Here is a 12,646-nt window from a genome sequence, read left to right on the forward strand (position 1 = left end):
CAGGGTTTAAATGACATGGGTAATATTTGAGTGGTGTAAATGGATATTTAGGTAGACCTCCACATGGTGATAGACTGACCAGGTAGACCTCCAGGTACAGACTGACCAGGTAGACCTCCAGGTACAGACTGACCAGGTAGACCTCCACATGGTGATAGACTGACCAGGTAGACCTCCAGGTACAGACTGACCAGGTAGACCTCCAGGTACAGACTGACCAGGTAGACCTCCACATGGTGATAGGCTGACCAGGTAGACCTCCACATGGTGAGACAGACTTTGGACCAGAATGGTAGAGTAACCAAGGGTCTGTTCAGGAGGGTGCATTACAAACAGAATGTTCAGATAGAAATATATTGTGTAGAATAGATATTGTCTGTCATGTAGAACAGTGAATTGTATTCATCAGCTATACATTACATTTCAATCTGCTACATTGTGAACATTTCACCTCACTGAATGTTAAAATCAGCTGATCTGAAGGAGGAAGCTCCAGCCCCAGAGAATGACGCAGCACTAATGGCAGCCTGCCTCGTGTGGAACCAGCCAGCCAGGCTTCAGACACGGTTGGCAGCCTGCCTCGTGGGGAACCAGCCAGCCAGGCTTCAGACACGGTTGGCAGCCTGCCTCGTGTGGAACCAGCTAGCCAGGCTTCAGACACGGTTGGCAGCCTGCCTCGTGTGGAACCAGCCAGCCAGGCTTCAGACACGGTTGGCAGCCTGCCTCGTGTGGAACCAGCCAGCCAGGCTTCAGACACGGTTGGCAGCCTGCCTCGTGTGGAACCAGCTAGCCAGGCTTCAGACACGGTTGGCAGCCTGCCTCGTGGGGAACCAGCCAGCCAGGCTTCAGACACGGTTGGCAGCCTGCCTCGTGTGGAACCAGCTAGCCAGGCTTCAGACACGATTGGCAGCCTGCCTCGTGTGGAACCAGCCAGCCAGGCTTCAGACACGGTTGGCAGCCTGCCTCGTGTGGAACCAGCCAGCCAGGCTTCAGACACGGTTGGCAGCCTGCCTCGTGTGGAACCAGCCAGCCAGGCTTCAGACACGGTTGGCAGCCTGCCTCGTGTGGAACCAGCTAGCCAGGCTTCAGACACGGTTGGCAGCCTGCCTCGTGGGGAACCAGCCAGCCAGGCTTCAGACACGGTTGGCAGCCTGCCTCGTGGGGAACCAGCCCGCCAGGCTTCAGACACGGTTGGCAGCCTGCCTCGTGTGGAACCAGCCAGCCAGGCTTCAGACAATGGTTGGTTGTGGTTACTGGAGTTGGGTTCAGAGAGGGGCTGACCACAGGGACAGACAGGGGTTGCAATGTGCATGCATACCAATTCTCCCCGAGTGTGCACTCATGCACTCCTCCCCACACATTTAAAATCATTGGATTGGTGTAGGACTATGCATGGGCTGGAGGGAGTTTCCACCATCTCTCTTACACCAGTCCAATAACATATCTGCATGGAATCGGTGTTCATCGCCATAGCAACAGTAGCAAAAGACACAAATTACCCTCACACCATTTAGATGCTCACGGCCTCTAGAACAACGCAAACCATGATGGTTTGATATTCGGAATTGCTTCACTGAAGACTGAGCTTGTCAAATGTGTAGGGGAATCTCTCGCTTTATCACATGATGTGTACACAGTATGTAGGCCAGAGGCTGCGGTGACTGGGGTTAACCAGTCTGCACCGTACGGTTAAGTCTTACGCAGGCCAGAGGCTGCAGTGACTGGGGTCAACCAGTCTGCACCGTACGGTTAAGTCTTACGCAGGCCAGAGGCTGCAGTGACTGGGGTCAACCAGTCTGCACCGTACGGTTAAGTCTTACGCAGGCCAGAGGCTGCAGTGACTGGGGTCAACCAGTCTGCACCGTACGGTTAAGTCTTACGCAGGCCAGAGGCTGCGGTGACTGGGGTCAACCAGTCTGCACCGTACGGTTAAGTCTTACGCAGGCCAGAGGCTGTAGTGACTGGGGTCAACCAGTCTGCACCGTACGGTTAAGCCTTACGCAGGCCAGAGGCTGCAGTGACTGGGGTCAACCAGTCTGCACCGTACGGTTAAGTCTTACGCAGGCCAGAGGCTGTAGTGACTGGGGTCAACCAGTCTGCACCGTACGGTTAAGTCTTACGCAGGCCAGAGGCTGCAGTGACTGGGGTCAACCAGTCTGCACCGTACGGTTAAGTCTTACGCAGGCCAGAGGCTGCGGTGACTGGGGTCAACCAGTCTGCACCGTACGGTTAAGTCTTACGCAGGCCAGAGGCTGCAGTGACTGGGGTCAACCAGTCTGCACCGTACGGTTAAGCCTTACGCAGGCCAGAGGCTGCAGTGACTGGGGTCAACCAGTCTGCACCGTACGGTTAAGTCTTACGCAGGCCAGAGGCTGTAGTGACTGGGGTCAACCAGTATGGTTATCTTCATTCTCTCCAGGTCTGAAATGGAGCTTTTCATCCTGGTGCATGGCAGAGTAGCAGATGTGGCTTCAAATACTATTCCATATCATTACAAACACTTCAGCTGTGACTGAGCTTGGAACTAAAAGTGAAAACCCTGCCCATCTGGCTAGATCTTGAATAGTCTTTGAACCCAGGTCTGTAGAGTAGAGACCAATCATGAATCTCTCCACGTTTCCCCCTACAGAAATCCACCATAGACATAACTAAATAAGATGAGTTAACATAAGATCTGGAATGAATGGAACGTCTCCCTCCCTCCCCGTAAGTCTCCTGTTGGTGTAGTCAGCGTCAGAAGAACTTCTATACATCGTGTTGTTGATCACAGTCCGTTGGTATCGTCTTAGGAAGATCCAGTTTTAATGTCCTCTTCCTATTACATTTTAGTCATTTAGCAGACGCTCTTATCCAGAGCCACTTACAGTTAGTGAGTGCATACATTATTTTTCATTTTATTTTTTTCATACTGGCCCCTCATGGGAATCGAACCCACAACCCTGGCGTTGCAAACGCCATGCTCTACCAACTGAGCTACATCCCTGCCGGCCATTCCCTCCCCTACCCTGGATGACGCTGGGCCAATTGTGCGCCGCCCCATGGGTCTCCCGGTCACGGCCGGCTACAACAGAGCCTGGATTCGAACCAGGATCTCTAGTGGCACAATAATAAGCAGTACGTGACTACCGAACACTATGCATTGTGAATATGTTTGAGTCTAAGTTGAACACCGTTGGAGGATGTGTAGTGAAGCTTCAATTGTTTCTTTAAAAAGAACGACAATGTATTTGACACCTATGCGTTGTAAATAGTTATAATTGTTCTATTACAAAACACTTGACACTAGCAGTTAAAAAAAAGTACAATTCCAGAAAGTGTGCTTTCACCCACAATTGTTATTTCATTTTACAATCATTAACAAGACTATTGTACACTTTTCTACACCTGCGCGTTGTTTTCCCAAAGCTTGTAAAAGCAGATAAAATATCCAACGTTTTTAATACTCATCATACGTTTGTTTTTGTTTTTTACAATGTTTTTTTTTTTTGTCATTTCATTTTCAGAGCAACTCGGCAAACAGGAAGAAAACGCAGTATATCAAAAGCTTTGATAATGACAGGCCAGTGCAAAAAATCTGCATTTTAAATCAGAGAGAAAGAACGAGAGAGAATGAGAGAGGGGGGAGAGAGACCTGCAATATATATATTATTTTTTTTAAAGCCCAATGCCTGTATTCATAAAGGGTCTCAGAGTAGAAGTACTGATCTAGGATCAGTTTTGTCTTTTAGAACTTAAAATCAACAAGGTTACATAGACAGGTGGGACTCCTACCGGGATGCTTTATGAATACAGTCCAAGAAAGGGGCTGGATACAGTCCAAGAAAGGGGCTGGATACAGTCCAAGAAAGGGGCTGGATACAGTCCAAGAAAGGGGCTGGACGACGGATCCAGAGAGCTATCACAACTTCACCACAGCAGAAGAATCAGTACAAAGGGACAGATTTCCATACAACATGTACTTTAGTTATTAATAATAAAAGAGTTTGTTTTTACTTTAGAGAAAGAGGACAAACCAACGAAGCCTTTCAGAGACGGATCACCCCCGACATGCACATTTATCCTCGCAGAAATAAAAAGTCCCAAAATCAGGGGTATGAGTGTTTCCCATTTATAACTTAGTACTGTCTGTCTGTGTGTGTTCATTTGGGAGAGGTGGGGACAGTGTGTGTGTTTACGTGTATTTCATGACGGTGTGTTGGAAGTCCATCTGCTAGCTTGTAGAAAGACAGAGGAGAGGTGGATACCTTCCTTTCATGTTCTCTTCACCTCTTCATCACTCATATAGATGGTCAGGAGGGGGTGTCAGAAGTCTCATATAGATGGTCAGGAGGGGGTGTCAGAAGTCTCATATAGATGGTCAGGAGGGGGTGTCAGAAGTCTCATATAGATGGTCAGGAGGGGGTGTCAGAAGTCTCATATAGACGGTCAGGAGGGGGTGTCAGAAGTCTCATATAGATGGTCAGGAGGGGGTGTCAGAAGTCTCATATAGATGGTCAGGAGGGGGTGTCAGAAGTCTCATATAGATGGTCAGGAGGTGGTGTCAGAAGTCTCATATAGATGGTCAGGAGGTGGTGTCAGAAGTCTCATATAGATGGTCAGGAGGGGGTGTCAGAAGTCTCATATAGACGGTCAGGAGGGGGTGTCAGAAGTCTCATATAGATGGTCAGGAGGTGGTGTCAGAAGTCTCATATAGATGGTCAGGAGGGGGTGTCAGAAGTCTCATATAGATGGTCAGGAGGGGGTGTCAGAAGTCTCATATAGACGGTCAGGAGGGGGTGTCAGAAGTCTCATATAGATGGTCAGGAGGTGGTGTCAGAAGTCTCATATAGATGGTCAGGAGGTGGTGTCAGAAGTCTCATATAGATGGTCAGGAGGTGGTGTCAGAAGTCTCATATAGATGGTCAGGAGGTGGTGTCAGAAGTCTCATATAGATGGTCAGGAGGGGGTGTCAGAAGTCTCATATAGATGGTCAGGAGGGGGTGTCAGAAGTCTCATATAGATGGTCAGGAGGGGGTGTCAGAAGTCTCATATAGATGGTCAGGAGGGGGTGTCAGAAGTCTCATATGGATGGTCAGGAGGGGGTGTCAGAAGTCTCATATAGACGGTCAGGAGGGGGTGTCAGAAGTCTCATATAGATGGGTCAGGAGGGGGTGTCAGAAGTCTCATATGGATGGTCAGGAGGGGGTGTCAGAAGTCTCATATAGGTGGTCAGGAGGGGGTGTCAGAAGTCTCATATAGATGGTCAGGAGGGGGTGTCAGAAGTCTCATATAGATGGTCAGGAGGGGGTGTCAGAAGTCTCATATAGATGGTCAGGAGGGGGTGTCAGAAGTCTCATAGATGGGTCAGGAGGGGGTGTCAGAAGTCTCATATAGGTGGTCAGGAGGGGGTGTCAGAAGTCTCATATAGATGGTCAGGAGGGGGTGTCAGAAGTCTCATATATATGGGTCAGGAGGGGGTGTCAGAAGTCTCATATAGATGGTCAGGAGGGGGTGTCAGAAGTCTCATATAGATGGTCAGGAGGGGGTGTCAGAAGTCTCATATAGATGGTCAGGAGGGGGTGTCAGAAGTCTCATATAGATGGTCAGGAGGGGGTGTCAGAAGTCTCATATAGATGGTCAGGAGGGGGTGTCAGAAGTCTCATATAGATGGTCAGGAGGGGGTGTCAGAAGTCTCATATAGATGGTCAGGAGGGGGTGTCAGAAGTCTCATATAGATGGTCAGGAGGGGGTGTCAGAAGTCTCATATAGATGGTCAGGAGGGGGTGTCAGAAGTCTCATATAGATGGTCAGGAGGGGGTGTCAGAAGTCTCATAGATGGGTCAGGAGGGGGTGTCAGAAGTCTCATATAGACGGTCAGGAGGGGGTGTCGGAAGTCTCATATGGATGGTCAGGAGGGGGTGTCAGAAGTCTCATATAGATGGTCAGGAGGGGGTGTCAGAAGTCTCATATAGATGGTCAGGAGGGGGTGTCAGAAGTCTCATATATATGGGTCAGGAGGGGGTGTCAGAAGTCTCATATGGATGGTCAGGAGGGGGTGTCAGAAGTCTCATAGACCGTCAGGAGGGGGTGTCAGAAGTCTCATATATATGGTCAGGAGGTGGTGCCAATGAATGAATATGACTGTATAAAGAATAGTGTCTAAGCCAGCACATTGTTCCATAGAGGGAGAAGTGTAGTGAGTAAAGGTTACGATGACTCAGAGGGAGGATAGCAGTCTTCATGTCATCAGGAGGGAGATGAGAGGGGAGGCTGAGGGCAGAGGCAACAGTCCTGGTTGTTGAAGGGGGGGTTGGAAAATGGGAGGATGGGGTAAGATGGGACATGGAGGTGGGGGGGTTAAGCGGATGAGCAGCAGCCCCCCGCGGCCGTGGCGGCTTGGGGCTCGTCGTCCACGATCTGTACCCCCCTCCGTGATGATGTTGACTGGCTGGCTCCGTTACCCTTCGCCCTCTCCTCCGCTTGGGCCGTCTCCATCATTCCTGTCAACAACAGGGAGACGAGAGGGAGACAGTCAGTCCTGTGGGAGCCAAAGTCCTACCAACAGAAGCTGAAAGTCCTACAACCAACAGAAGCTGAAAGTCCTACAACCAACAGAAGCTGAAAGTCCTACCACCAACAGAAGCTGAAAGTCCTACCACCAACAGAAGCTGAAAGTCCTACCACCAACAGAAGCTGAAAGTCCTACCACCAACAGAAGCTGAAAGTCCTACCACCAACAGAAGCTGAAAGTCCTACCACCAACAGAAGCTGAAAGTCCTACCACCAACAGAAGCTGAAAGTCCTACCACCAACAGAAGCTGAAAGTCCTACAACCAACAGAAGCTGAAAGTCCTACCACCACCAGAAGCTGAAAGTCCTACCACCACCAGAAGCTGAAAGTCCTACCACCAACAGAAGCTGAAAGTTCTACCACCACCAGAAGCTGAAAGTCCTACCACCACCAGAAGCTGAAAGTCCTACCACCACCAGAAGCTGAAAGTCCTACCACCAACAGAAGCTGAAAGTCCTACCACCACCAGAAGCTGAAACTCCTACCACCACCAGAAGCTGAAAGTCCTACCACCAACAGAAGCTGAAAGTCCTACCACCAACAGAAGCTGAAAGTCCTACCACCAACAGAAGCTGAAAGTCCTACAACCAACAGAAGCTGAAAGTCCTACCACCAACAGAAGCTGAAAGTCCTACCACCAACAGAAGCTGAAAGTCCTACCACCAACAGAAGCTGAAAGTCCTACCACCAACAGAAGCTGAAAGTCCTACCACCAACAGAAGCTGAAAGTCCTACCACCAACAGAAGCTGAAAGTCCTACAACCAACAGAAGCTGAAAGTCCTACCACCAACAGAAGCTGAAAGTCCTACCACCAACAGAAGCTGAAAGTCCTACCACCAACAGAAGCTGAAAGTCCTACCACCAACAGAAGCTGAAAGTCCTACCACCAACAGAAGCTGAAAGTCCTACCACCAACAGAAGCTGAAAGTCCTACCACCAACAGAAGCTGAAAGTCCTACCACCAACAGAAGCTTAAAGTCCTACCACCAACAGAAGCTGAAAGTCCTACCACCAACAGAAGCTGAAAGTCCTACAACCAACAGAAGCTGAAAGTCCTACCACCAACAGAAGCTGAAAGTCCTACCACCAACAGAAGCTGAAAGTCCTACCACCAACAGAAGCTGAAAGTCCTACCACCAACAGAAGCTGAAAGTCCTACCACCAACAGAAGCTGAAAGTCCTACCACCAACAGAAGCTGAAAGTCCTACCACCAACAGAAGCTGAAAGTCCTACAACCAACAGAAGCTGAAAGTCCTACCACCAACAGAAGCTGAAAGTCCTACAACCAACAGAAGCTGAAAGTCCTACCACCAACAGAAGCTGAAAGTCCTACCACCAACAGAAGCTGAAAGTCCTACCACCAACAGAAGCTGAAAGTCCTACCACCAACAGAAGCTGAAAGTCCTACCACCAACAGAAGCTGAAAGTCCTACCACCAACAGAAGCTGAAAGTCCTACAACCAACAGAAGCTGAAAGTCCAACTACCAGAAGCTGAAAGTCCTACCACCAACAGAAGCTGAAAGTCCTACCAACAGAAGCTGAAAGTCCAACTACCAACAAAAGCCAAACATCCTACAAACTAAAGCTTTAATTCCAAATCTACTAAATTCAGAAGTCCTACCAACAAAAGTGAAAGTCCTACCAGTTGGTCCATTGTAATATAATCATTTCAAGTATTTTATTTTTGTCTCAACCTGAGACATTAAATTCATCACTATTCCATAACATGCCAGAATGGCTGCTTACTTTTACACAGGTCCAGAAATAGTTCTTCTATTCCTTTGTTTAGTTTGGCTGACGTGTGATAGTGTTTAGCCCCCACTGACTCTGCATACCTGTGAGGAGAGGAATTTGACAGAGAAACAGACCAATCAGTTAGACCAATCACCATTCAGTTGTCAACATTCAGACCAATCACCATTCAGTTGTCAACATTCAGACCAATCAACATTCAGTTGTCAACATTCAGATCAATCACTATTCAATTACATCAACATTCACAAACAAAGGAGTCTGTTGACTTCCTGTTTAGACAACGCCATGAAAGGGTATTCCAAAAGCAGTATAGCACCATAGGCTGATAAGACTGAACAGCCCTGCTGTACAAGGTCTCTACGATAAAGTTACAGGAGAAGAGTGATGAAACGAACCCTTCTGCCTCTTCCACTGATACATGTCTCTCCTTCTCCAGATCTACTTTATTACCTATGAGAAGAACAAAGAGGACGTATTAGTTCAGAGATCACATACTGCATATTTAACATTAGCACCACCAACTGTACGTCTCGTAGACTGCAAGAATACTTTATTTAACCAGGAAGAGCCCATTGAGGTTAGAACCCTGTAACAGTCATGTGTATCTTGACAGAGTGAGTTTAACTAATGATTTACAATGCAGATGTCATTGACCACCACACATAAATAAATAAATATATATATATATATATATATATATATATATATATATATATATATATATATATATATATATATATATATATATATATATATATATATATATATACACACACACATATACATACATACATATATACACACACACACACAGTACCAGTCAAAAGTTTGGACACCTTCTCAATCAAGGATTTTTCTTTAGTTTGACTAGTTTCAACATTGTAGAATAATAGTGAAGACATCAAAACTATGAAATAACACATATGGAATCATGTAGTAACCAAAAAAGTGTTAAACAAATCAAAATATATTTTATATTTGAGATTCTTCAAAGTAGCCACCCTTTGCCTTGATGACAGCTTTGCACACTCTTGGCATTCTCTCAACCACCTTCATGAGGTAGTCACCTGGAATGCATTTCAATTAAAAGGTGTGCCTTCTTAAAGTTAATTTGTGGAATTTCTTTCCCTCTTGCGTTTGAGACAATCAGTTGTGGGGGTGGTATCCAGAAGATAGCCCTATTTGGTAAAAGACAAAGTCCATATTATGGCTCAAATAAGCAAAGAGAAACGACAGTCCATCATTACTTTAAGACATGAAGGTCAGTCAATATGGAACATTTCAAGAACTTTGAAAGTTTCTTCAAGTGCAGTTGCAAAAACCATCAAGCGCTATGATGAAACTGACTCTCATGAGGACCGCCACAGGAAAGGAAGACCCAGAGTTACCTCTGCTGCAGAGGATAAGTTCATTAGAGTTAACTGCACCTCAGATTGCAGCCCAAATAAATGCTTCAGAGTTCAAGTAACAGACATCTCAACAACAACTGTTCAGAGAAGACTGCGTGAATCAGGCCTTCATGGTCGATTGCTGCAAAGAAACCACTACTAAAAGGACACCAATACAAAGAAGAGACTTGCTTGGGCCAAGAAACACGAGCAATGGACATTTGACCGGTGGAAATCTGGTAGGGAATTGAATGTTCATTTCTCTACCATAAGCCGCATCCAACGTCGTTTTATAGAATTTGTCCAATCGACCTCATAACCGCAGACCACTTGTAACCACGCCAGCCCAGGACCTCCACATCCAACTTCTTCACCTGCGGGATCGTCTGAGACCAGCCACCCAGACAGCCAATGAAACTGAGGGGTATTTCTGACTGTAATAAATCTTTTTTTGTGGTGAATAAAATCATTCTGATTGGCTAGGCCCCCCAGTGGATGTGCCTGGCTCCCAAGTGGGTGAGCCTATGCCCTCCCAGGCCCACCCATGGTTGCACCCCCGCCCAGTCATGTGAAATCCATAGCTTAGGGCCTAATTTATTTATTTCAATTGACTGATTTCCTTATATGAACTGTAACTCTGTAAAAATCGTTTAAATTGTTGCGTTCATATTTTTGTTCAGTATTTGGTCATTTTTCTTCCTAATTTTCGTGGGAAAACAAACATTTAAATAACTTTACTACAGCAGTTAATGTAGTTAAGATTAGAGCCAGACGATAAATCGTCTGACCAATATTATCAGCCAATATTAGCCTTTTACAAAAAAAAACACTTGTTTCTTTATTCCACAGCTAAAGCGCCGATAATATATATACACAGAATAAACCAATCCGTCTGAGCTGCTCACTGAACATCATACAGCCCTAAATCACAACGTGAGAGAGAGTAGGCATTGTGGTTTGACAGTGAGTAGTTTGCCACAGCCAGCGACAGCATATTTGAATGAGTAAATCATCTAAAAGTACACTTCACCAAGCAAGCAGCCATGTCCTCATCACATTCTCACTTTGGTAACGTTAGCTGGCTAGCTAGCCACCAAGGTAGTTAGCCTAGCTAGCTAGCAATCTGTGCTACTTATGTGCGAACACTGAACTGGTGCTAAAGTGAACAGTCATCCTTGATACAAAATGAACACCTGTTACTGTCTGGACCTATTATGTTAGTGGGTTTATTCAGTTAGTTTTCTGAAATATGCAATTAGCAAAAAGCAAGACAATTGGCGCAGATCTATCATTCAGGCCATGTGCTTGCATTCATGCTGAGCTAAGATTGTTAGCTAGCTAGTTAAAATAGAACATGTGTGACTTAAAACCAGTGTGGCAAAGGATTTTCTTGCATGAACATTTTCGGTCATCAGCACATGCCATTAGTTGAAATATAAAATGTTGTATTGAATAACAGTGTTATTTACATGATGTTTCAGTAAGAAAACATTTTCATAATGAACAGCTAGCGTGTGCTTGTGATAACATGCTCTCGTTGCAAGGTTGCCATGAAGTGTTTCTTTACATGACCTGACATCTAGTGGTGACATTAGGAACTGCATGTTACGGCATTTCACTGTCTAGGTTGTGAACAGTGCAGTTTCAGATTGACTTTAAGACAGTTTAATTCATTCAGCCCTTCTAGTTTGTTTTTTACTTTTGTATTTTTTGAGGATATATTTGCCTTTTGGTGGATATCATGTAAACCACAAATAAGATGTTCTTAAATAATGTGTCCATTTTAATATTTAGTTAAGAAATCATCATTTAGAGTATCTGTTAATCCATTGGAGCACAATTTGTGAGAAAGAAGAAGTCGGTTTTTCATGCCACAATCGGTGACTTTTGCCTCCCTAAAATCGGCATCGGATCCAAAACTCCCATATGGGTCGGGCTCTAGTTATGATGTCACATAAAGGGCTCTAGTTATGATGTCACATAAAGGGCTCTAGTTAAGATGTCACATAAATGGCTCTAGAGTTATGATGTCACATAAAGGGCTCTAGTTAAGATGTCACATAAAGGGCTCTAATTAAGATGTCACATAAAGGGCTCTAGTTATGATGTCACATAAAGGGCTCTAGTTAAGATGTCACATAAAGGGCTCTAGTTAGGATGTCACATAAAGGGCTCTAGTTATGATGTCACATAAAGGGCTCTAGTTAAGATGTCACATAAAGGGCTCTAGTTAGGATGTCACATAAAGGGCTAGAGTTATGATGTCACATAAAGGGCTCTAGTTAAGATGTCACATAAAGGGCTCTAGTTAAGATGTCACATAAAGGGCTCTAGTTAAGATGTCACATAAAGGGCTCTAGTTATGTCGTCACATAAAGGGCTCTAGTTAAGATGTCACATAAAGGGCTCTAGTTATGATGTCACATAAAGGGCTCTAATTATGATGTCACATAAAGGGCTCTAGTTATGATGTCACATAAAGGGCTCTAGTTATGTCGTCACATAAAGGGCTCTAGTTATGATGTCACATAAAGGGCTCTAGTTAAGATGTCACATAAAGGGCTCTAGTTATGATGTCACATAAAGGGCTCTAATTAAGATGTCACATAAAGGGCTCTAATTAAGATGTCACATAAAGGGCTCTAGTTAAGATGTCACATAAAGGGCTCTAGTTATGATGTCACATAAAGGGCTCTAGTTAAGATGTCACATAAAGGGCTCTAGAGTTATGATGTCACATAAAGGGCTCTAGTTAAGATGTCACATAAAGGGCTCTAGTTAAGATGTCACATAAAGGGCTCTAGTTATGTCGTCACATAAAGGGCTCTAGTTAAGATGTCACATAAAGGGCTCTAGTTATGATGTCACATAAAGGGCTCTAATTATGATGTCACATAAAGGGCTCTAGTTATGATGTCACATAAAGGGCTCTAGTTATGTCGTCACATAA

At 45.4% G+C, this 12,646-nt stretch overlaps 1 protein-coding gene across 1 annotated transcript in view; it reads right to left on the reverse strand.

The window, feature by feature from the left end:
- Nucleotides 1–3,239: 3,239 nt before the first annotated feature.
- The window catches only part of LOC311121762 (ras-related protein Rab-21), a 30,907-nt gene continuing 21,500 nt past the window's right edge, over nucleotides 3,240–12,646 (reverse strand). Inside the window, exons 5-7 of the mRNA XM_084196216.1 lie at nucleotides 8,704–8,758; nucleotides 8,300–8,388; nucleotides 3,240–6,479 (exon numbers count right to left, since the gene is read on the reverse strand). Coding sequence (XP_084052342.1) covers nucleotides 6,337–6,479; nucleotides 8,300–8,388; nucleotides 8,704–8,758 — 287 coding nt within the window. The 3' untranslated portion in view covers nucleotides 3,240–6,336. The remainder of the gene's footprint in view (nucleotides 6,480–8,299; nucleotides 8,389–8,703; nucleotides 8,759–12,646) is intronic.

Source organism: Coregonus lavaretus (assembly GCF_964263955.1).
Source record: "Coregonus lavaretus genome assembly, contig: HAP1_SCAFFOLD_847, whole genome shotgun sequence".
In the NCBI taxonomy this organism is placed as follows: Eukaryota; Metazoa; Chordata; class Actinopteri; order Salmoniformes; family Salmonidae; genus Coregonus; species Coregonus lavaretus.